General features: G+C 43.7%; 1 protein-coding gene across 1 annotated transcript in view; it reads right to left on the bottom strand.

Annotated features, from left to right (window-relative positions):
* The window catches only part of LOC138288494 (adenosine deaminase 2-like), a 341,185-nt gene that overhangs the window by 294,320 nt on the left and 22,015 nt on the right, over window positions 1–24,850 (bottom strand). Inside the window, exons 2-3 of the mRNA XM_069230046.1 lie at window positions 16,587–16,812; window positions 4,280–4,490 (exon numbers count right to left, since the gene is read on the bottom strand). Of these exons, the coding sequence (XP_069086147.1) occupies window positions 4,280–4,490; window positions 16,587–16,812 (437 nt within the window). The remainder of the gene's footprint in view (window positions 1–4,279; window positions 4,491–16,586; window positions 16,813–24,850) is intronic.

Genomic DNA, 24,850 nt, shown 5'->3' with positions numbered 1-24,850 from the left:
CCTAGCCCAGGAAGACCCATTCAAAATGCAGATGTATGCAAGTGAGGCTGAGTATCCTGTGTTTGGGGTCTGTCTGAGTGAATGCACAAGGGAGCTGTCAACTAAGCCCAGCCAGACGTGGATTGTAAGGCACAGAAGGATTTAAGTGCAGAGAAATGCTCACTTTCTAAAAGTGGCATTATTAAAATAGTAATATTAAATCCAACTTCACCAGTCAGCAGGATTTTGTATAACCATTCTGGCAATACTAAATATGACCTTCCTATTCTTTTCAGATCAGCAGCTACCACTCAAACAATGTATGAGGGCAGCCCCAATGTTAGCCTATTGAGGGAGCAGGCCTCACACCAGTGTAAAAACAAATTTAGGAGTTTTGCAGTACCAGGACATGTAAACTACACAGGTACATGTCCTGCCTTTTGTCTACACAGCACCCTGCCCTAGGTGTTACCCAGGGCACACCTTAGGGAGGACTTATATGTAGAAAAAGGGGAGTTTTTAGGCTTGGCAAGTACTTTTAAATGCCAAGTCGAAGTAGCAGTGAAACTCTACACATATGCCTTGCAATGGCAGGCCTGAGACAAGGTTAAGGGGCTACTGAAGTGGGTGGCACAATCAGTGCTGCAGGCCCACCAGTAGCATTTAATATACAGGCCCTAGGCACATACAGTGCACTCTACTAGGGACTTATAAGTAAATTAAATATCCCCATTAGGTATGATCCAATGTTACCATGTTTAAAGGGAAAGAGCGTATGCACTTTAGCACTGGTTAGCAGTGGTAAAGTGTGCAGAGTCTAAAAACCAGCAAAAACAGTACCTCAAAAGTGGAGGGAGAAGGGCAAAAAGTTAGGGGTGACCATCCTAAGGCTGTCAGGTCTAACATTCTGCTAATGTATAATTCCATGGAAAACAATGTGAAGGAAGTACATAGCATAACCAACTATATCACTCTTCAAGCACAAGTTTACCAATTTAAAAACTTTTTAAATTGGCAGATGCTAATGTCAATCCAGAAGGATATTATGGATGACAGTCACCTAGGATGGGTTTTGGTGTAGCAGATTTATTATCCAAGAGTGTGTATAATATAGAAAAGCTATGTGTGGTTTGGAAAGGAAAGAGGCTGTAATGATAAATAGAAAAGTACAATTTAGACATTGTTCTCAATCTGAATCATTTGTAACAAGTTTTCGTGACTGTGGGATTTACTATGGAGAAGTAGGTGCAGGCCCTCCCTAATATTTTTAGGGAAATCATACCTAAAGAGATTTGCCCAACAGATAGTATTCAGTACCGGGGCAGTGCACACAGTGGACAGTGTGGGACTTTCCTCAGTAGCATTCAGAGAGTCTCTCAGAGAGGAGCTTGGAAAGTTTGCATGAATGGAAGATAACTGAACAAACTGAGGCATTAGGATAGTTGAGCCCCCCCAAACAGGGAAAAAATATCTGAATGTATGTAGACCTCTGGAATCTCAATGAATGCATGTAAATGGACCAGCATCTACTTCCTAAAAAATGTAATGTGTGCAATGGTGAAGAATGTCAAGGGATTCACTTTGGGCCCTCTATTTATATACATAGAAACCTTCCTGGATGTGGCTGGCGGCCCCTGGGATTATGACCGCATACTGATGTACCTGAAGAAAATCCGTCATGGTTCTCTGCAACTGCCAACCAGGACTGGGCCTGAATAACCTGGGGCCAGATTTACAAAGGACTTGCATTGCACAAGTGTCATGTAAGGCAATGTGAGGCAACTCAAACCGTTAACTGAGATTTACAAAGCCACGCATTGCCACCTTGTGTGCCTTCTGCTGGCTTAGTGAATCCAAGGCAATGTGAGGCAGGGCATTTTGATGCCTTGCGTTACCTTGCAGCAAGGAAGCATTTCATGGATGGAGTGTGGGCATTCTCATGCATCAATCCATGGATTTTGGTGCGTTCCCAGATTTACAAAGAGTTGTAAACCTGGGAATGTGTCAAAATGGTACACCTCTGAGACTCAAAGCATAAAGAGGAGAATTATCATTGTTTTTCCTACTTACTTCCTTTTTCTATATGTGATTAATTCCGCATCACGCACAGCAAAGGGCAAATGCCTTTATGGATTGTTTTGTGCAGGAAGGTTTCTCTTCCTGCACAAAAAACAACCCTGCTTGTAACGCAGGTACCCTTGCACCCTGGTACAAGGGTGCTCGCATTCGTGCTAGGCAGCACACAGTGCACCATCATAAGGAGGAAGCAACAATGTGCCATATCTTTGTAAATATGGCAAATTGCGGTTGTATGATGGGATTACACATAGCTAAACCACATATGCCTTAACAACGCAGTCTCAACAACGACTACGTCTTTACCACGCATACCTAAACCACGCATGCCTTAACAACGCGGTCTCAACAATGACCTCGTCTTTACCACGCATGCCTTTACCATGCATGCCTTTCCAATGAATTTCGTTGTAAAAGCCTGTTCGTTAAAGGAACATGCATGGTAAATTCTCCCCACCCTGCCCCCTAACACCTGAAACCCTATCCCACAATCCACCCTGCCCTGCCCTTAAAACTGCCCCTTCCATCCCCTGCCCTGAGCCCTAAACACCTCCCACCCTGCCCTCAAAACTACCCTGACCCACCCCGGCCTGAATAATAAAAACCGACCTCACCCTGTCCTAAAAACTACCTGACCGCCTCCACCCTGAATCCTAAAACTGGGTCACTGCCCTTAAAACTACCCTGAACCCTAAAACCGACCCGCCCTGTCCTAAAAACTACCCAGACCCACCCTTCCCTGAGGCCTAAAACCCAGTCACTGTCCTTAGAACTACCCATACCCCCAACCCCAAACCCTAAAACAGACCCCGCCCTGCCCTTAAAACTACTGTGACCCCCACCTACCCTGGGCCTTAAAACGGCCTCCCACCTTTAAAAACTACCCCCCCATCACTGCCTCCGTCCTACTTACCTTTCTTGTTACTTCCTGCTAGCCAGTAACTCCACCCTGCCCTTAAAACTACCCTGCCCTGAACCCTAAAACCGACCCGCCCTGTCCTAAAAACTACCCCGACCCTCCCACCTTGACACCTAAAGCCCGGTCACTGCCCTTAAAAGTACCCCAACTCCCCCCACCCTGAACCCTAAAACTGACCCTGCCCTGTCCTAAAAACTACCCGACCTCACCACCCCAAGGCCTAAAACACTGTCACTGTCTTTAAAACTATCCCAACCCCCCTGCCCTGAACCCTGAAACAGACCCTGCCTTGTCCTTAAAACTACTCCGACTCCCCACCCGCCCTGAGCCCTAAAACAGCCTCCGAACCCTAAGAACTACACCCCCAAACACAGGCCCAGCGCCACTTAACTTTCCTGTTCCTTCCAGCTAGCCAGTAACCGTGCCCTTAAAACGACCCCACCTGCCTGAACCCTAAAACGGACCCCACCCTGTCCTAAAAACTACCCGACCACCCCCCCCCCCCACCCTGAGCCCCAAAACCCGGTCACTGACCTTAAAACTACCCTGACCACCAGCCCCGAACCCTAAAACAGACCCGATCTGTCCTAAAAACTACCCTGACCATCCCCAAACCAGCCCCAGCTCCACTTACCTCTCCTGTTCCTTCCAGCTAGACCACTCTCTGCTCCTTCCTGTTCCGCCGAGACAGCTAGACCACTCTCTCTTCCTTAACCACGCATATGCGTGGTTCAAGCAGATATGTGGTTAATGCAGAGTTGTTGTTGAGGCAAGGGTAGTTGCGTTTGCAGGGAAACGGCATGCGTGGCTCCGCGTTAAGGCAGTTTGCCACAGATTTCTGATGTCCCACTTTCAAGCAATGCCCCTGGTCTCATCATGGCCAGTGTTTGCCATGTCTGTGCTGGGTGAATAATGTTTAACTAGCACTAGTAGTTCACGCTGACAAAGGATGGCACCTCATTTGCACTGGGCCACCATATGCAAATGATACCACATCCTGTGCAAATGTCCAACTGCAGGCAGTGTTGGGCAGTGGCTTCAGTCTGTGCAATTTTCATAATAAACATTATGGACCATCTGTTTTCATGATGAGAGCAAGAGTAGACTCTTCTATGCTATAAGTGTCTAAATTTAGTGCCTCTCCATCTTGACACTTAATGGGTAAAACAGTTACTTTGTTTTAGCGGATGCAATTAATCACTCAGATGCATTAGACCTGTACTGACACAAGGGAAACCATTTTGCAGGATCTCGCCAACAGTATGAAACTGACTGCAGAAGAACAAATATAAAAAATGTCTGTACCGGAGGCAGTAGGGCTCGCAGTTCGAGGTACTGGACATTGTCTTCATAGAACTCCTTTAATCCTTCATAAATGTACTTCTTGAAGACCGGGGCGTAGGAGACAAGGCCACTGGCAGTGAATAAGGCGTTCAAGAACCTGGTCCACACGTAGCTCTCAGTTGGATAGACCTCCTCAGGATTCTCCGTCACCAGGGACAGGTTCCTCACCAAACTGTTTAAAAAGTATCAGAAATGATTCTTCACTAAACTGTGGAAAAACATTACAAGTGAGAACAATCATAAGGCGCAGATAGAGCATCTGTGGACCTAGAGCAACAAAATATGTAACCAGAAACAGAACTGAAATGCAGAGAAGCACTGCTGGCCTTTCCAGCCCGGCCATATTCTGATCTATCATGAGGATTCCATGCCCTTTTTGGTTCTTTTGTCTTCTTTGACCATTGATATTGTTGTTTGTATTTAGTTTCTATCACTTTCAGGTTTTTGAATGCTACCACTATTTTATCACAGGAGGGTATAGGATTTGACATGTGAAGAGCTCAAACACTGATGGTCCTACTCTTCAATAGACCTGTCCGCATTAGGGTGGTTTTCCCGAAAACGTTTGCCTTACTCCTTCATTTTTGCAGATTTTTTTTTTGTTGGCCTTAGGACTCAGTGCACTGTACCACTGCTAACCAGTGCTAAAGTGTGTTTGCTGTCTCCTTCCACCATGGTGAGATTGGCTTAGATCCAATTGCACATTTAATTTACTTGTAAGTTGCTAGTAAAGTAGTACACACTTGTACACAGGGGCTGTAAATTAAAAGCTACTAGTGGGCCTGGGGCACTTTGTAGGAAATCATGCTGGGCCCTGCTTAGGGCCTCCATTTTTAATACACATTTTTCATTTAGCATTTCTTTTCTGCTGGTAACATTTGAGATGTTTTTTTCGTTTATATGATAATGTACTGAGAAATTATTGTACATGCTTCTTGTTCATAGTAAGTATTGATCCCATCTAGTCACACTCTGTCTAAGACTGCCCGTGCAGTTTTTAAGTGCACACAGCGGGAACATACAGTATCTTACTCCACCAAAAGACAGTTCAAATACATACATGAGAAAGTCTGCATACCCCTTCACCAGCAAAGAAAAATTTGCTCACACAAACTGCTTTGATTTATTCAGATTTATTTATATCGGAATTAACCCAACAGGCTTATGAATATTGGAACAATAACATTGATTTGATATTAATTTAGGGAGCACACCATTGGCAAGTGCAGGGTACAGATGCTTTGTTTAAAGCCTGTTTAAGACCTAGACAAATGGTTTTCGTGAACAAAACAGTGCATCAAACAACATGCATGGATCTGACTAAAATAAAGACATGACTACACCTAGCATTCCCTCTATTTCATGTTTTGGAAATTGGCAACATTTTGCAAACTTTATGAGACATCACGGTACATATAATTTTTCACTTTTGGGTGCAATCAGGTGGATAGTGTGGCCAGTTGACACTAATGGTTGTCATTCTTTTTTTTAAATTCCAATTTTGGTTTTAAAGCTAGCAGACCAGACCCCCGATAAATGCAGTCACAACATTCAGGGATAGTGACCACTGTGCCAACAATGGTTACAACATTTCACATTAGCTGCAGTAAAACAACCCCTATCTCTCCAATCTGATGATATGGATTTACAAGATTTCTTACTGAGTCCGAGAACACCACATCAGAAGCGCTTCCTGTATGTCATATACAATGAGATTTGGAAAATTGCAAGACGCTGCTGAACATTTGAGACAGATTGACAAGGAAAATTCAGAAAAACCTTCAGTGGTTGTGGACATGGTATGACTACTCTGCCAACTCGCATTTATTCTTTGAATAATATTATGTCATCTGCATTCGATATAATACAAAATGACATGTCTTTTTGTCAGAGCCAGCTGAGACTGATTATGCAATTGAGTTGGACATTACAGGTTTTAAAATCAAACCATGTGCCATGTAAATACCTGAACACAACAGAGTTTTTTCTTGCCCTTTAATTTAACACGTATACAGAGGGTTATGGCGAAAATATCGAGCTGAATATCGAGCTTTTAGAGAAATTATCCTTTTCAGAAGTCGAAATGCAATCAGCTGTATGGCTAATCCATGGCTTTATATTGTAACCAATCTCTACATTCCAGTTCACCTCCTGTTTGAAACACTATGTTCATTAAAAGTTCAAGCATTCTAATGAAGGATGCTTAAGCCTGGACACTATGAAATGAGGTGGTCTATGTCTACAAACACTTTGTGTCAGGTTTGTGTTGCTTTTTTAATGCAAGCCAGACACAAAGTGTCATGATGGGGCTTATAGTCCAACACAAATCACAATATTGTGGTGGATTGTAACCAAAGCAATGCAAATTTGCATTACTTTGCATCAAGGGGACATTCCATGGGTGCTGCGTGGGAGTTTCCATGCAGCCATCTGCAAAACATTGTAGACCAGTATTTGCACCAAAATCCTGAACCTCCTCAAGTCAGGCATAACAAGGAGAATTTTTTTTATCATTTCTCCTCGTTTTTCACTCTTTGCATGTGTGCTGCATTCTAAAAGTGGGGGACACCTTTAAGCACCTATGGCATAGTTTTTGTACTGAAAGAAGCCCTTCCTGTACAAACGATATGCTTCACACAATGCAGACACTCTTGTATTCTTTTACATAATTTGCATTTTTGCTGATGGAGATCAGGAAAAATTGGACGCAGTGTGAAAGTAGCAGGGGACTGTCCCTAAGTATTTAATGCAGTCTGTTTTTGAAGACCTTTGTCTGCTTAGTCAAATGGCCTATCCACCCCTGGAGATAGGGTGATTATTTATGTTTTTTGATTGCCATCATGTGGTAAGTCTGAAGCTTTTCAGCACCTTAAAAAGACAAAAGATTGTAATTGTTAAAAAGGTGATTTATGAAAGAGACAGGAATGTGTAATCAATGTCGCCTTTTAATATGGGCCCTCTAGAATATGATATCCAGAGGTCAAAAGTTAGATGTTATAGGAATTCATCTTGAATCGTCCTTCATGTGATGAAAAATTCTACACAGTTTGGCTTATCAAATAGCAGAATGTTGAGTTCTCTCCCTCTTTGTCTAGTGTTGCCATATATCTAGACATGTGGCTAGATTAGCATTTACTCATGTCAAGACACACTGAGAATGTAACAACTGAAACTAAAGGATCAAGACACTCAGACCTTTTATTCATCAAAATGACTTGATACAAATAGTGTACACATGAGTAGTATCAACTATTGATTATGATAATTACATTTTGATGAGGACCCCATCTTTATCAATTACCTCTAAATAGCCTGTCGTCTACTCAGCTGCTAGACTCCTTTCAGGTGCAAGAAAATATGTAGCCTGCTTTACATACAAATCTCTACATTTGCAGCAGTGTGGCTCCCTTAAATTATCTGCAACAAATTGGAATCTTAGAAGTGTACATAAGGTACGTTTGGAAAACAAGAAATACAGAACCCAAAAAGCGATGAATCAGCTGTTCTCCTACGCAATGCCGTCTCTTTCAGGATGATGGAGGACAATACATCCAACATCCTGAGGGACCCCAATCTGTCAAAGTTAGAGTTGTCCACGGGCTCTACATTGACAGGAACTGGCATGATGGCCAGCTAGCAAACTTAAAAATGTTTTTGTTTTTCAAAAACAAACTCCCAAAGCAGGGGTTTGTTTTTGAAAAAAAAGAATGGCCCCACAAACTTTGTCAGGCCATTAGAAAAAGTATTCTGTTGAGAACCAACAAGCAAAGGAATGGGGCTATAATTAAATACACTGAATGGCATTTTAATGTGAATTAATTTTCCCATTAAATCAATCAGAAAAAGAGATTTAAGCATCATAGACAAAAAAGAAAAGAAACAGAGAATTTTATTAATTGACTGTATTACAAATATTGTAAGAAATAAGACACAGAACAAACAGAGATTGTGACCTCTATTCTTGTGACCTACTGATGGATTCTTTCATAATTTCACTTTAATACTAATTTTTCAGACAGGGAACGTGGATCCACTATTGAGGTTTCAGATCTTATTTGGGGTGTTTCGCTTTGAAATATCATTCTCTATCTATCACTCAGACATAGCCTTTGTGGTAGGTGATTGCTCTAATAGCAGAAGCAATAGTGCTGGCTCCAAGCAGAAGTATTCAAAACAAGGACACAATCAAGCATGAGGTCTCAGCACCTGGCTGTGATAAGCCATTCTGAGTCATCAGGCAGAGACAAAAGGGGAGCCCTGCTGAGAAACGTTGACACCTTTACCAAAACAGACATATGTCCTACCCATTATTTCTACCACCTACCCAATGTCATCACTCAGGATGGACTAATCAGCAGCCTTTTGCTAAAAAGGATCTCACAGAATTTCTTGGGGAGACTTTTCTCCACTGTATACATAAAACATGCAAGTAAAACAAAACATTTCAACCCATCATGGTACCCTACCCCACCCTTCTAACCTGAAGCATCTGGCATGTTAACTTGGGTAGAACCCCACCCTCTGGTCACAGAACCAACGTGCTGTCTATTCCAGGAACCCTCAACCGCCTTCTACTAGGTATTTCTCTTAGAATAAACTTAATGAGCCATTTGCCAATCTCATTCATTTTTGATGCACTACCATTAATATATTCCACAACAGCTATTCCATTGACCCATTACTTTTAGACATTTTAGTTTGCAGGAGGCAGCATGCCATAGGGTTCAGCGCATGCTCTTCTTGCCCAGGTGTTAGACATGTCAGCTTTAGGGTGGTCTTCCCCCCAAAATGTTTGCCTTCTCCCCCCTCCTGTGTTGCTGAATTCGTTTTTGTTGACATTAGGACTCTGTGCACTTGATCACTGTTAGCCAGTGTTGAAGTGCTTATACTCACTCCTTAACACATGGTAAAATTGGCTTACACCTGATTGCCAAATTTAATTTACTTGGAAGTCCCTTGTAAAGAGGTATACCATAAACCCAAGGCCTGTACATTAAATGCTACTAGTGGCCTGCAGCACTTATTGTGCCACCCAGTTAAGTAGCCACTTAAAACATGTCCCAGGACTGCCACTGCAACCTGTATGGAGTGTTTCACTGCCAAATCGCCTTTGCAAAATAACCCCCTTGTCAGGTCTAAAATTCCATTTTTGTTACATATAAGTCACCCCAAAGGTAGGACCGAAACAGCCCTTAAAACAGGGTGCATTTTATTTAAAATGTTGGACATGTACTTTTAAGTTTTACATGTCCTGGTAGAGAAAATCTCACAAATGTGTTTGTTCAACTCTCCCACAGGATAACATTGGGTTCAATTATTACTGGCATAAGGCTGCCTTGTGCACTCAGGGGACTGACCTGCTGTCTGAGACCTGCTCTCCTGCTTGAACCCAAGACGTCCAGAGTGACTGACTCCAAGGGCTAGATGGCTAGCCTCCTGATCAAAGCCTCAGTGACAGGAAAAACTCCACCAATCTTGAGCACACACCCTCATCTCGCTGGTGATCTTTGACTTTCATAGAAGAGATTAAGGGCCTGATTTAGAGCTTGGCCGAGGGGGTTACCCCATCACAAATGTGACAGATATCCCATCTGCCGTACTACTATTGCATCATAGCCTATGGAACTTGCAATACAATGGATTGGATATACGTCATGTTTGTGACAGCGTACCCCTCCCCCAAGCTCTAAATCAAGCCCTAAGTCCAAAAGTAGAAATCTTCGCCGTGACTTTGTCCCTCTGCTCCCTGACGATGATGCTTCCTTCTCAGACACCGCTGGCTGCCTTGCCCCACTGAAGTTTACGTTCTCAGATGTTTTTCTTCAAAAATTCTTCCAAGTCCAAAGGTAAGTGGAGACCGGGCCCAATCCATTTCTTGTATCTGAACCGTGCTCCATCACGGTCGGCCATAACGTTTGACTTTGACCCAGTTTCTCAAAACTAGAAGTTAGTGGTTGGTGCTCTGGGGCTAGATGTACCAAAAAAGCGCTGTGCCATTTCCTAATAGCGAATCTTAGCAATTTGCTATTAGGAAATTGCAATCTGTGATCTATGACAGTGTGTTTGGCACTGTTTGTGATTCTCAGTGGGTTGCCTCATCAATATTCATGAGGCAGGTCACAATTTGCAACCCATTTAGGCATGGCCACAATCACAGGGATGGTGGTTTGCTGAGGTCAGCAGACCACAATGTCTGTGATTGCTTTTAAATAAAGCAATTTTTTTTTTTTAACGCATCCTGCTTTCCTTCAAGGAAAATGGGATGCATTACAAAAAGAAAACTGAAAAGGTTTCTTTTCATTTTTTAAGACTAGGCAATGCTCTGTGGGACCACTGCATTTTCACCCCCATTCGCAAAGGGGAAGAGGTCCCTTGGGGAGCACATCCCACTTCCGAATGGCTTACCACCAACTTGAAGGTGACGGTAACTGCAAATGTTGTGCTATGCCATTCCCGGTCACAAAACATTCTTACACCCCCCTGCGACTCTCTATTAGGAAGAGATGCCCTTGGCAAGCCCCTATCTAATAGCAAGTCACAAACCCTATTTGCGAGTCGATATTAGATTGCTGATTTGCAAAATAGGGAAGGAACATTGCAACAAGCCTTTTGCCGTTTGCAACCGGTAAAAGAGCTTCATACATCCGACCCTTGTTCTTTTAGGTGCTGTTTTTCAATTTAAACTTTGAAAAAACATAACTCCAGTTCCTCTGTTAGGATTTTTGTAATGTTGGTATCAAAGAATTAATTAAAAATTCACTTTAGTTTTCTAAGTTGTTTACAACAACAACTTTTTCTTGTTTTCACTTTATTACCGTTTAAGTTCTGTATAAATACTTTTTGCATTGCTTCTAAGTTAAGCCTGACTGCTTTTGTGAAAAAGTGCAAAAATGTACCACAGGTTAATTTAGTGACTCTTTGCAGTTCACTCTGACAAGGATTGTGGCTGTTGCTTGAGAAGGGCTCTCATCCATCTCAACCAACAACACAATTTCTCACACCAGGCATTGGAGGCAGCCCACTTCCCTAGGTCAGAGCGCCCTTCACCTAGGTCTCCTGTATAAAGTTAAATAGCACGGTATGGCGTGGATGGGGAACAGTCAAGGTCCTTCATGACCCCACTTCATCCATGTCATTTTCTTCCAGTCTGTAGTTGTCCTGTTTAGGGACTGTGCAGCAGTGGTTAATCTGGACCCTGTTCTGTGGCAGGATCTAGATTTCCACTTCCTGAGTCTAACCACCTTTGCTGCAGGGCCCGTCACTCAAGTCGCTGACCTCCTTGGTCCTGTGCCCTGCTTCTCCTTCCATTTGGAGGCCTAGTCCAGTGTGTTAAAATTAAGCTGTTGGTCAGAAAGAGGACCTTGAACCTGGCCGGGAACAGGAATCTATACTTCAGGTTCATGGTGTCCAGACTTTGTTTGACTTTTGTTTGACTTGGTCAAAAGGTTTGTGATGTTTGTGGATCGCTTTTAAATAGTCTGTGACTCAAACCACACCTCCTCTTTCTCGCTTATATCCTTTAGAAGCAGATTCCTGTCATGATAGTTCAAAAATCAAGTTATGATTGGTTTGAACACTGGAGCATGTTGCACCCTTTTAGTACCAAAGCAGGTGAAGAATTTGATTATATCAGTGATTTGCCTTACTCATCACACAGGCTAGCTTTTGTGCCTCCTTCCCTCCACTCCTTCAGGGAAGTCTAAAAAAACAGGCTGTTTCTGTGTGAGTGTTCTCTGCGTCCTCTGCTGCTGCTGCAGTTCTCCTGAAGAGGCAGACACCTGTGCATCCATGGCCTTAAGATCCTTCATTGTATCATCCTGCAGTAAAATGTTCAGCCCGTGACCTGATCTACTGCATTCCAGAGGCCCTGTCTCAATAGGACAACATCCTGGCCCACCTCTCCAATCTCCAGTGCTGACCTTTAGGCCCGAATCACCTGTTGTATGAAATCACACACCAACTGAACCCCAGGGATCTGATTGTTAACCTACTCACCACCAACCAAGACAGCCACCTGACTGAAAGGACAACCCTCACCAAAATGTCAGAGCGGCAATTATGCAGACCATCCACTCTGGGGTCCCAACTGACCCAAGCCCCCACCATAGCTACAACCTGGCAACATCATCAATCAGCACCACCCTGACCCACACCAACAACACCTCCATCACGTCTGCCACTTTCACAAATGAATAGAAACTTGCAGAAATCCACGCCCTCCTAAAGAAGCCCACAACTGACCCAAATCAACTGAGCAACTTCCAACCCATCTTTTGCTCCCCTGTCCAGCCAAAATGATTGGGAAGGCCATTAACAAGCAACTCACAACCTACCTCAAACCTCACCATCTTCTAGACAACACACGATCAGGACTGAGAAAGAACCACAGCACCAAAACAGTACTCATGGCGGCCACCAACGGCATTTCAAACAACGTGGACCGAGAAGAAATAGCAGCCCTCATGCTGCTCAACCTGTACGCGATCTCCCACAACACCCTCATTAGAAGAATCCACCAGACTAGCACACAAGGATCCGCTCTCAAATGGATCTGTTCTTTCCTCACCTGAAGAACTCAAAAGGATCAGGCTGCCATCCTTCACATCAGAGACCAAGAAACTGATACGCAGTGTCCAACAGGGATCATGCTTCAGCCGCACTCTTTTCAACATAGAATGACACTCCTCGCCAACATCATCTGATCAGAAGACCACTATCTCTTATGCCGATGACACCCAACTTATCATCTCCCTGATGGACAACACAACCACCACCAGAACCAACTGCATGACCACAGATCAGACTGGATGCTAGCAACCTGCCTGAAGCTCAACTCCGACAAGATGGAAGCACTGTTTTTTGGCAACAAGACCTCCCCATGAGATTCCAGCTGGCAGCCGTTGGGGCTAAGACCAACACCCACACCAACAGACCACACAAGCAATCTAGGGATCACTCTAGATGACAAGCTCAACATGACAGCTCAAGTCAAAGCAGCATGCACATCCTGCTTCCACGTCCTACACAAACTGTGGAAGATCGTGAAATGGTAGTCTCAGAACACCAGACGCGCAAGCACTCATCACCAGCAGGCTGGACTATGGCAACACTCTCTACACCAGAACCTGCAAACAACTCCTACACAGTCTAGCCCATCCAGAACGCAGCCGCAAGACTCATACCCAACCTCCCATGCCGCACCCACATCACACCGCACCTCAGAAAGCTTTACTGGATCGACATTGACAGGAACAGAAAATACAAACTTCTCACACACACATACAAAGCCCTATACAACACAGGACCAGAATACCTGAACAGCAGCATACACTTTCACCAGACACCTATACTCTGCCTCACTCTCAGTCGTACACTCTTGCAGTATCTGCAAAAGCTAAACTGGAGGTCGCTCATTTTCCTACATCGCACCCAAGACATGAAATGACCTCCCCCAACATGTGAGAGCCTCCTCCTACTCACTTCTTGAGTTCCACAAGAAGCTGATGACCTGGCTTTTCACATAAGCACAGTGGGACCACACACCTGGCCCAAGTGCCTGGATACCCTCTTGGGTGAATAATGTGCTATACAAATCAACATAACATAGCAAATCCATGGAGGCAGAGGGTCTGGGGTACTCTAAGGCTTCCTGAGCCAACTCCCTCACCACCTCCTCATGCTCTCTGATGCCAGTAGGGCCTAAGCAAACTTATCCAGTTTCCTTTGCTTATGATGAACCCTCCGGCTTAACTTTAGCCATTAGTTCTTAGCAATCGGTCTCCCAAAAGTATAAATCAATCAGTGTCTCCCCCATCCTCAAAGTTGACAGGGAGTTTTCAGGACTCTTGCTCAGGAGTCTCCAGTGGAGTCAAGGCCAATAAGTAGTGTGTTCCAGGTCTCTATTCCTCACACTTGAACCAGCACAGGGGCACTATTTTATCATCCCAGGCCACCCATGGTTCCACTGGATGCAATTCCAGCTCAGACTCAAAGTGCTGGAAGGACCACACATGTGCCCTATGAGAAGGGTCAGATGTATGGCAAAACCTCAGAGAGGTAACCTGCTTACCCTGGAGAAGGAGTCCTGTTGGGCAGCAAGTGCTGCCAGCTTCTGCCTGAATAGCCCCAAATGCCAGCCTGTCCCCAACATACTCACCAGGTCACCATGGAGATTCCCGTCAATTGTTCATGCATTACATTAATGTTTTAAAGTTAACTTTAAGTTTTAACTTTAAAATGTTCATGTAATGCATGACAGCAATTTAGTGACTGTTTATAGCATGCAAGCTGAGTGTTCAACTTTGCTTGAGTCTACAGTGGCATCTCTTTGACCCACTGATAGACACTGTGAGAAACTCTCACTGCCTTCCACCTCAACTCCAGAGATCTCAGTCATGGCTCGTTATAAACACTGTTTATAACAAGCCATGATTGAGAGCTTCGGCACTGATCCTGAGGGCATTGCTGGTGTGTCTCAGTGCCAGTTTGCTCTCACCACGACTTACCATTGTCACCAGCCGCCACTGTCGGTGCCCGCGCTGGACATCCATCGTTCTGGCAGTAGTCACAGGGGATGCTTCATTCCAAAGATACTCTTTCACCCACGACCAACATCGAAGTTGCTGCCTGCGGCCATGTGGGATCACCCCACTCGTCACCATTGTAGTGTTGGGGGCCCTAGGACCTCATGCTACTAAATGAGGTGACACGCACACACAGTATAGGTTCTGTTAACTGGCCTCGGGCACGTGCGCCCGGCCTTTTTTATTGGCAGGGTCACCTGACCAGTGACGCCTGTGTTGGATGGGTGTGGGGTGTGTGTGTGAGCCAGCCCTCAGCAGAGTGGCTGGTGGAACACTAGAACGTGTCCAGCAGGACACTACAAGGACCTGCCAGCACCCCGAGCATCCAGTGCCCTCCATATGGGCAGTGCTCACCTCCGTTCATGGGCTGGGCCACAACCCCTTTCTACTCAGCACTCGTCCAAAGGCCTGGTCCCACTACCCGCATTCTTCTGGCGGCTGGCCAGACCCTGGACTCACAGAAGAAGGAGAGTCCCGGGGCTCCATGCACAGTAGCTGGCGCACCCGACAGAAAGTAACCAAGGAGCAACATCAGCCTCAGCTGAGCTCGCTGTCTTACTCAGGCTGCCACAGCGACCACCATGTTCAGTTGCGCGGCCTCCACATACTGCTGCTGCCGGAAGGCCGGAACCGCAGATCTGCGCTGTCTCCTCAGCACACTTAAAACAAAGATTGTAGCTTCGAGTTTACCCCTTGCAAGCAGCATTGATGAGGCAGGGCGATGCAGAGTGATGCAGGGTGTTAGTGTGTGAGGCAGAGCGCCTTTGCTGAACGCTTCTGCTGTGATGGTGATCCTAGCAAACCCCCCTTATTCACAATTTGACGATTATCATAAAGTATGTAGTGTGAAATGTCTGAGGGAGTAAGCGTAGTATGTCTAAATTGTGACTGGATAGGGAGTCTCAGTTCTCGATTTTGATGCAGGCTAGATGGATGGGAGTGTTGGGAAAGGAGTCAGTAGATATTATGAAAATTCAAAACTCATTCAGTACAGGAAGCCATGTCTAGCAAGGTTTTCACATTGGCCACCGCGAGTGAAAATATCTTAAAGAAGGCTGCTGATTGGTCGAGTGCTGTGTGTCTATGAGACATTAGAGATTAGAGTAAGTGGCAAAGGAACTTCGAACATGCAAAATGCTAGCCTCCATCGTCCAAGAGTTAAGTGATATAAGAACCTGGATTTTATGAAAGACACACAGGCAGGAATTATCCCTTCTACCTCAGCCAAATGGTGCTTGAATGACCTAAAAAAAAGAAAAAAAGATTGAGGAAATAGAAGAGGAAGGAATATGAGGTAGAAGAATCACAGTAGTTAGTGATGGTAGTGAAAAAACACGAAAAGGAAAAAACACTATACTATAAATGTTTATCTTTGCCTTGCAACGTGACAGTAAGAAAAGAAGAATTAAAGAGACCACGGGATGAAGAGGATGGTGGCTTCCTCTTGGATAACGATAGTGCAAGGATGAATACGTGGATTCTTGGAGCCCTCTATTTGGTGGGGTATCCTAGCTAACAGGGTGTTTGTGATCCAAATGTAATGTTCTAGCTGTAAAGTTGTAAAGTTTCTAATGTGTTTTGTAAGGTTCTTTGAAGTGCAATTCGGAGTGCTTCAGTTACCCATCACTTGATGTTACTTCCATGCTAACACTCAATGCATTTCTCCTTATCTGCTCTGCACCCACCTGTCATCAAACGCCATGACGTCACACAGTTGCTTCCGGTAGCTCGCAAGCAAAACCCAGTCTGAGCAGTTAGGCGGTGGCGGGCCCACTGGAGGAGGTCTGGCAAACTTGAACCGGACCAAATCTTCATTTGTGAAACAGATGTAGCAATTGGGCAAGTAGGATGCCTCCTTCACCAGCCAGTCAACGCGCAGAATGGAAGGCACGTGCACGTGTAAAGCTGCTCCTAAAGGTGCAAGGAATACAAGGACATGGGATGAAACACGGACATGTAATAAAATAAAGGCTACGGCCAATACCTAGAACTTAAAACAAGTTACTAAATCAACAACGATGTGCATGTAACCCTATAGCATGCTCTCTCTCTTCGAGGAGCTTTACACTTCAAATCCAACTTGTTTAAAAGATCGCTGCAAGAGCAACACTTAATCCTGAGAAACACTTCTTCATTTCTCAACTTCTCCTGGCTTCCAAAGCCTCGCTAGGCAGCAGTTTGTTATTTTTATATTTATCTGTCTACTTCATTCGTTTTATGGGTTAGTCCCTGTTATTCTCCAGAACAAACATCTTCCTTAAATCCAAGGACACAGGTTTTCTTCTTTTCAGAAATCTCTGTGATCACTGATGGAAGCATTAGCAATAGAGGGTCCATCCTTTTGTGCTGCCCTGAGCATGTCACGCTCCACCTCCTGCCTTTTATGCAAAAATGAAAAATCCAAAAAGGGGAGAAGGCAATGCTCACTCATGCTACAAATAGATATTTATCAGTTTCTAGCAAAAGTTTTTTACTCATTTGATTTTCTCAGCTGACATCCCTGAAAAACAAGAAGGTGTCTGTGCGCTTGATAATAAAGTCATACAATACTCTATAAGCCTCGCCTCTGTGAAGATCCTCCCTTGATTTACGTGTATTGAAATGTAGGGGGTGACACTCTGTGGTTGTGAAAGGGAGCCAGGATTATGAGCCGGGTCAGGCCAGAGTGACTATATTAATTGCTAGGCCACGTAATCTAGAGTAGAGGATTGAAGTCCTCTCTCACTTCGAGATATGCCATTGCCTCTGATAACATGGCCCATTTTAATATGCCAAAGGGCACAGTTGTGCGTGGAGATTTTAATTTAGTGAAAGCCTCCTGCTCATGCATTAATATTTAATGGCCATTCAGCAGTAGGCATGCTGCATCTGTGTGTAGTAAAAACAGGGGCGGCTTGTACACTTTGAAAGTGCCTCACAACTTCCAAAAATAAACCACCCCTCCCTCCAAAAACCCGAAAATAAACCACCCCTCCCTCCAAGAGCCCAAATAAAACCATAACACTAACTGCAAAATAAACACAACCTCTACACTTACATGCATTACACACACATGCCTTTCAAAATTAAAAATCTTCTCCTTCTCCGATGCCGGAGGAGCTGCCCTAACCAATCCAGATGCTGCTCTCATGCTGTTAACCAGCATGAGAGAAGCGCCTGGATTGGATGGAGTGGCCTGCCTGGATGCTCCTTCAGGCCCTAGTGGCCTGTGCTTGATCTCCACCCAACTGTCCTAAGACAGCTGAGTGGAGAGCTTCAAAGTGTGCATGTCACTTTGGCTGATGCAAAACAGCCGGCCAAAGTGACATGCACAATTTGGAGCATCCAGTCAGTCAGGCCACTGCTCGGACACTGCCATCATGTCTCTGGGGTGGAGCGGGCTGTGCCGGTAAAAATAAAATGGAAATTAAATCTTTTCCTTACCATTTTACTTTTTGCCTGCATGGCTCACAGCATGCGGGGGGGGGGCTCCCCTGCCCACGAGAAGAAACCACAGCTGAGTAAAACTCCTTTCATGAGGTCTTCTGTGAAAGGCCAGGACGGCTGTGGAACAGTCAGCCACAAGTACCTGAATGCAGGCCCATCCTACTGGCCTTATCATGTGGTCCCTGTCAGGACTAATGACTGAAAGCCAGCAGAACACTTATGTTACATGGTTCTATGTGTTTTACCTCATATATCATCTTTGCTCAGGACAGGCTGTTTACAATCTGAAAAAGACGGGCCATATTTAAAGATACACCTGAATGAAGCAGCTCTGCTTCTATTAACTATCATTTACTTAATACATTTGTTAGCTTGGTTTTACTCAATTGTGAATACCTCTAATTTGGACAAGGCAACTGAGGTGCAGGTAGAGAACATTTTTATCAAAACATAGTTAAGGTGAGAGAACCACGGGACATATTATACAAAGTGACCAAGGCACTTTTGTATTACAGAAGCTGCTGCAGACGTTTATGCAGCCCCTTCTGTAATACAGATAGCACTGGAGCACATATAGCACCAGCACTGTCATCAGAGGGTGTTCCCTCATTTGCATGGGATATTATATAATAGGACGCAAATCCATCAGAAGCCTTCAAGAGGTGCACCGTCAGTGCACACCCCTTACGGCAGCCCTCTGGAGGGGGTGGAAAGAGCCCTATAAACCACCCAGACATCCCCTTGCAGGTGGGTGCAGTCACTTATTGCACCCACATGCAAGGGGATTGTTATAATTTATGCTGTGTTATAGCTATTTGAATTAAACCTCAGTTTAATATTAAAAGAACGAAAATGGTACAGCCCTTCCTACCTCCTCCTCCCACTGTAATGGTATAGCCCTAGATTTGGTGAAGCTTGCTTTAGAATGTTGGTGAGGAACTGCTGTGAGGAGACAGCGAGGAGGAAGCGGCTAGTAGAGACCGAATAAACAACACCCACTGAATGAACCCGTTTTATTGATATTGTTACAACATTTATTGGCGACAAGGGTTCTGCGCAAGGGGGCAGAACGGTCTTCTCCCCTTCTGTGTGTCTCTGCTTCCAGACCTACGTTTGGTAACTCTGCCCTCGTGTTCCTCACCGTCAGAGTCTAACTTTTGTCATCCTCAAGTAATAAGGTACAGTGACAGCATTTGATGTATGCCCCATTATAACTTGTATCCCTGCTGTCTGCCGTGGGACGGTACACTCGTTTTTAAGAAACTTGCCAGAGGGAGTAATATCTTCGATTTTAATCTACCAACAAGTACAGTGACTAAATTTATTCTGCCCGCACTAATCCTATTCCGGGGTGCATGTAATACGCTCACCCTCGGAATTTTACAATCGTACCTCAACTCTTCGATTGCTGGGAATTGGAAAACTGGGCTGTAACATGTCTTGTGAGGTGTGCCCACCCCGACAAATACTGGTGTCCTGGAATTTTCTATACGCCTACAGGTGACAGGCTCTTCGCCTTCAAAACCATGGCACGCACACCATATTGATTAATTGTATCCAACCTCCTCCTCATTGACCTGTTTGCGAGCATTCTAAGCACTACCTTTAGTGAGGAATGCATTATCTGTCCACAAAAATGGGACAGCAACGTTCTGTGAGCGTATGTTTTATCAAATTGTAAACGTTTTGAAGTTCGCTAATAAGCCTTTTCTCCATAGTAAGGATTGCATGTTTCACAGTCATTTCTGCTGCTATAATGCCACCTTCTGGTTTCTTTATGAATATATCCAGTATTTTAGAGCAATTTTAGGCTAAATTTGTCGCTGTAAAGAACTTAAATGTGTGAATTAACAATTTGTATATGTATTTGAACTTTCAGCATTATTAATCTGACAATTGTACATTTTAGGATGTTCATCCTGCATTTCATGTAAGGCCACTTGAAACAGCTTTGATTAATGACCTTTTGTCCTGGTGTTTAATTGTGTACAATTGCAAGACATATCTCTAATCTAATTTACTAACTAGAATGTACACATCCAATTAAATTATGACAAGTATTAATATTCCTTTCCACCATGGCAGCTGCCAGTATGCTACAACCTCCACCATTCTTAAATGAACTGGGGGAACCCGGCAAGCCATGGGATCAATGGGTACATGTCTTTGAATCCTATCTTATAGTGATAGGTGGTGAAAGATTTAGCCCAGTAAAAAAAAAACATATTCTGCTACACAACCTGGGACCCCACGGCAGGAAAAAATTTGAAACAATTTCTGAACTGGATCTAATGGACAATGACGTAGATGAATACAAAATCACTTTATTAAAACTTCAAATTCAGTATGGACACAAAATCAATTTTGTACTAGCACATCACAAATTCTTCAGTCATATGCAAGGTATGCAAGAAAACATTACAAGTAATGTGGCAGCACTTTGAGGCTTAAGTAAGTTTTGTGAATTTGGAAACCTCACTGATTCATTAATAAGGGACCAACAAGTTAGATGTACAAACAACGCAAAAATCCAAGAGAAATTATTGCAAAAACAACCAAATTTACAGGAAGCTGTGGAGATCACCAAATCTATAGAACACACAGCGATATGTTTGAAAGAAATGAAAGTCACAGTAGCAAATGAACAAATTTCCAAAATATCGGAAGAGGATATTGAAGGTAATATATGCAGAATTCAACTCAAAAAGGATTAGAGCAAGGAATATTGTTAAAAAAAGGATCCCATACAGAATAATCCTAAGTATTATCGATGCGGTAGCAGTAACCATCTAGCTAACCATATTAATTGCCAAGCCAAGTCTGCCATTTGCAGGCAGTCCTATAAGAAAGGTCGTTTTGCCAGAGTATGCAGAGACTCATCAAAGAACCCAGGAGGAAAAGAGAATAGTTTGCGAGAGGAAGATTCCCAAAGTGTAAAGAAAATAATTTTACAAATAAAAGATGACAACACAATCAACCAAATAAACTATCCGGTGTGCGTGATTAGTTTAAATGGCAACAACAACAGTCCTGAGATCGAATCCCCGAATATTTCACCGAGAGGATATACTAAAGACCTTATTCCGCTTAAAGGTTTGATTCATATGCATATCTCATTCAAAGACCGATCTATCGTTGGTAAAGTGTACATAGTGCAAGAAGGCTCTAATCTCCTTGGCTGGCAACATCAGAAGGAATTAGGAATAAAATTAGATCCCAATAATCCGGAGCAAGTACTACTGGTGGATGAGCCCTCTGTTAGTGAACACATTTGTAATGAGTTCCCTGAAGTAATTACAGAAAGGTTGCGACTCTTGAAGCAATACCAGCATAAGATCAAGTTGAAAGCAAACTTCAAACCTGTTGTACATAAAAAAAAGACCAATACCACACTAAGGGGCAGATGTAGGAAGGTTCCCTTTTGCGAGGTGCAAATTGCGAGTCCCAGCAACTCGCAGTTTGCACCTCGCAAAAGGGAATGCAGAAAGGTGTCCTTTCGTGGTCACAAATCAACTCTACATCGCGGTGCGACTCGCAAATAGGAAGGGAACACCCCTTCCTATTTGCGAGTCTGAAACACATTTTGCGAGTCTGTACCAACTCGCAATATGTGTTTCTGCATCGCGTGGGGGCATTAGCGCCTCGCAAACGGCGTTTTTCACTGTTTGCGAGGCGCTAATGCCTTCCTACATCTGGCCCTTAATGTGGTGCCCATTTAGAAAAGATGACGAGACTAAGAGAATTAGGGGTCATACAACCCATAGACTGCTCAGAATGGTTATCCCCGACTGTTTCAGTCAGAAAAGCTAATGGTAATGACATCAGAGTATGTGTTGACCTACGTAACCTTAATGACAATATTTGAGTTGAAAGACATCCGCTGCCCTGCATCCATGAGATGCTAAGCGCTATGGGAGAAGCCACATGTTTTTCAGTACTTGACCTTTCAATGGCATATCACCAAGTAGAATTATACCCAGAGTCCAGGTGTTTAACTGCGTTCACTACTCCCATGGGTACATTCATGTTCAGCAGAATGCCATTTGGTCTAGCATCTGCGGCTGCAGTGTTCTAAAACATTATGCAGCGAATTCTAGAGGGGATACCCAAGACCTTGTGCATCCAGGATTATGTTCTTATTTATGGCTCCACAGTAGAAGAACATGATGAGATACTACGCAGCGTCCTATTCAAGCTCAAAAGAGCGGGGCTCACGCTAAGGAAAGACAAATGCAAAATCTGAGTCAGCACAGTGGATTATTTAGGCCACACCATACCTAAGGAAGGATTCAAACCTAAGATATGTTTACTAGAAGCAATAAAGGAAGCCCGTGCTCCTGAAACTAAAGAGGAACTCAAATCGTTCTTAGGCTTGGCAGAATATATGGCAAAGTATGTTAAGAATTTTGCTTGCATAACAACTAATTTAAGAGAATTATTGAAGAATCACAATCAATACAGATGGATGGATGAACATCAGGAATCCTTTAGAATGTTAAAGGATGCCATTCTTACAGCTCCGTATCTGTGCACCTTCGATCCCAACAGAAAAACCATACTAACAACGGATGCCAGTAACAAAGGCCTGGGAGCTACCCTCTCCCAAATTATTAATGGCAAGGAAAGGATCGTTGCGTTCGCCTCGCGATTCCTCAGCAAATCTGAAATGAACTAAGCCGTAGTAGAAATAGAAGCATTGCCATGTTTTTTGGGGGGGGTCAAACACTTTAAATTCTTTTTTGTGGGGGATACAGTTCACAATCTGTACTGATCACAAACCCCTGACGTTTATGTTTACAAGCAAAGGAGCTACCAACAGTACTCCTCACATAGCCAGATGGGTACTGGGATTGGAGGGTTTTTGCTTCAAAATAGAATATGTCCCCGGGAATCTCAACACAGCTGCAGACTTCCTTTCAAGAGTCCCATTGAACAAAGTAGAAGAACAGGAAACTCATGAGTATCCCATTTTAGAAATCAATTTGTCGGCCATCACCAATAAATAATGGGAAGATTGAACTGTGGAGGATGAGGTGATACAACGTCTAAAAAACTACATTCTGCAAGGATGGCCAAAAATAACAAAAACTTCCTGGAGGACATCAAACAAGATTGAGAGGTACGCCAAGAACTCAACATGAATAACAACCTCATAATGAGGAATGACAAGATGTCCCCCCAGATGCATTGAAAGAAAAAGTCATAGATCTTGTACGTGAAGTTCATTTAGGCAGAAGCCTCACAAAGGCCAGACTAAGGGAACATTACTGGTTTCCTGGGATGGACTCTGCCATCGAATTTAAGTAAAGAACTGTACTATATGTGCCAACAGTGACAAATCCAAAATAATTCACAGAACTCCTATATCTCCGGTGTCTGTCCCGGAAAAACCTTGGGAGAAGCTAGCTCTGGATATAATTGGCCCAATCAACCGTAAGGGTGTGGCAAAAAGATTTGCATTTGTATTGGTCGATTACCAATCCCATTGGATTTTTGAAAGGATGATAAACTAGATTACCACAGACTCTCTTATAACATTTTTAAAAGACACGTTTACAATTGAAGGAGTACCTTCTACTATTATTACGGATAATGGTGTACAATTCACTTCCCTGGCTATGACAGAATTTTTAGCAAAGCTGGAATTAGACACTTGAGAACATCGTTGCACTGTCCCAGAGCCAATGGTATGGTAGAAAGAGTTAATAGAATAATAAATGAATGTATTCAGTTAGCTTGCACAAATCATATTCCAGTGGAGAAAGCAATTCGAGACATGCTCTGGGCATATCACACCACCCCTAACCAGATCACAGGAATCTCACCTTTCACAGCACTCAAAGGAAGGAAACAGGCACTAAATTCTTTCCTGGTTGGTTAGGAGGGGGAACTGAGGTAGTGCACAATACAGTAAGTAGGAAGGACAAAATCATTCGACACTAGAACAAATACAAGGAACATTATGACCGCGCGCATGGAATCAAACAGCAAAAATGGGAAATAGGAGACTGGGTCTATGTTAAGAAATCGTTGAGGAAATGTGATGATGCCTCCAAATTTTACAACCCTATGCGCATTGCAAAAGTAAAACACAATGTAGTCATAATGGACAATGGCCAAATGTGGAGCATGGACAGAATGGTAAAACAGCAATCCACAGGGGACAACACAAGTAATGGCACCTCATCACCGCTCAACATCAGGCGCTGGGAAGGAAGGTGTCGAAAGCTACCCGCCTGGCACAAAGACTATGTCATGAAATGATATCTGTGACAATTGAGGGGTTACAGTTAACCTTACCACTGAAACATTCCCTCCTTTTCAGGCCATGTATGATGTACAGTATGTAACCAATTGTCACCATAGATAGTTCAACTAATTGTAGGTATGGGGATGTGTTAGAATGTTTACTATGTTATAGCTATTTGAATTAAACCTCAGTTTAAAATTAAAAGAACAATAATGGTACAGCCCTTCCTACTTCCTCCTCCCGCTGTAATGGTATAGCCCTGGATTTGGTGAA

Source organism: Pleurodeles waltl, chromosome 4_1 (assembly GCF_031143425.1).
Source record: "Pleurodeles waltl isolate 20211129_DDA chromosome 4_1, aPleWal1.hap1.20221129, whole genome shotgun sequence".
Classification (NCBI taxonomy): domain Eukaryota; kingdom Metazoa; phylum Chordata; class Amphibia; order Caudata; family Salamandridae; genus Pleurodeles; species Pleurodeles waltl.
The sequence above is the reverse complement of the archived record's forward strand: the minus strand, read 5'-3'. Positions and strand labels throughout refer to the sequence as shown.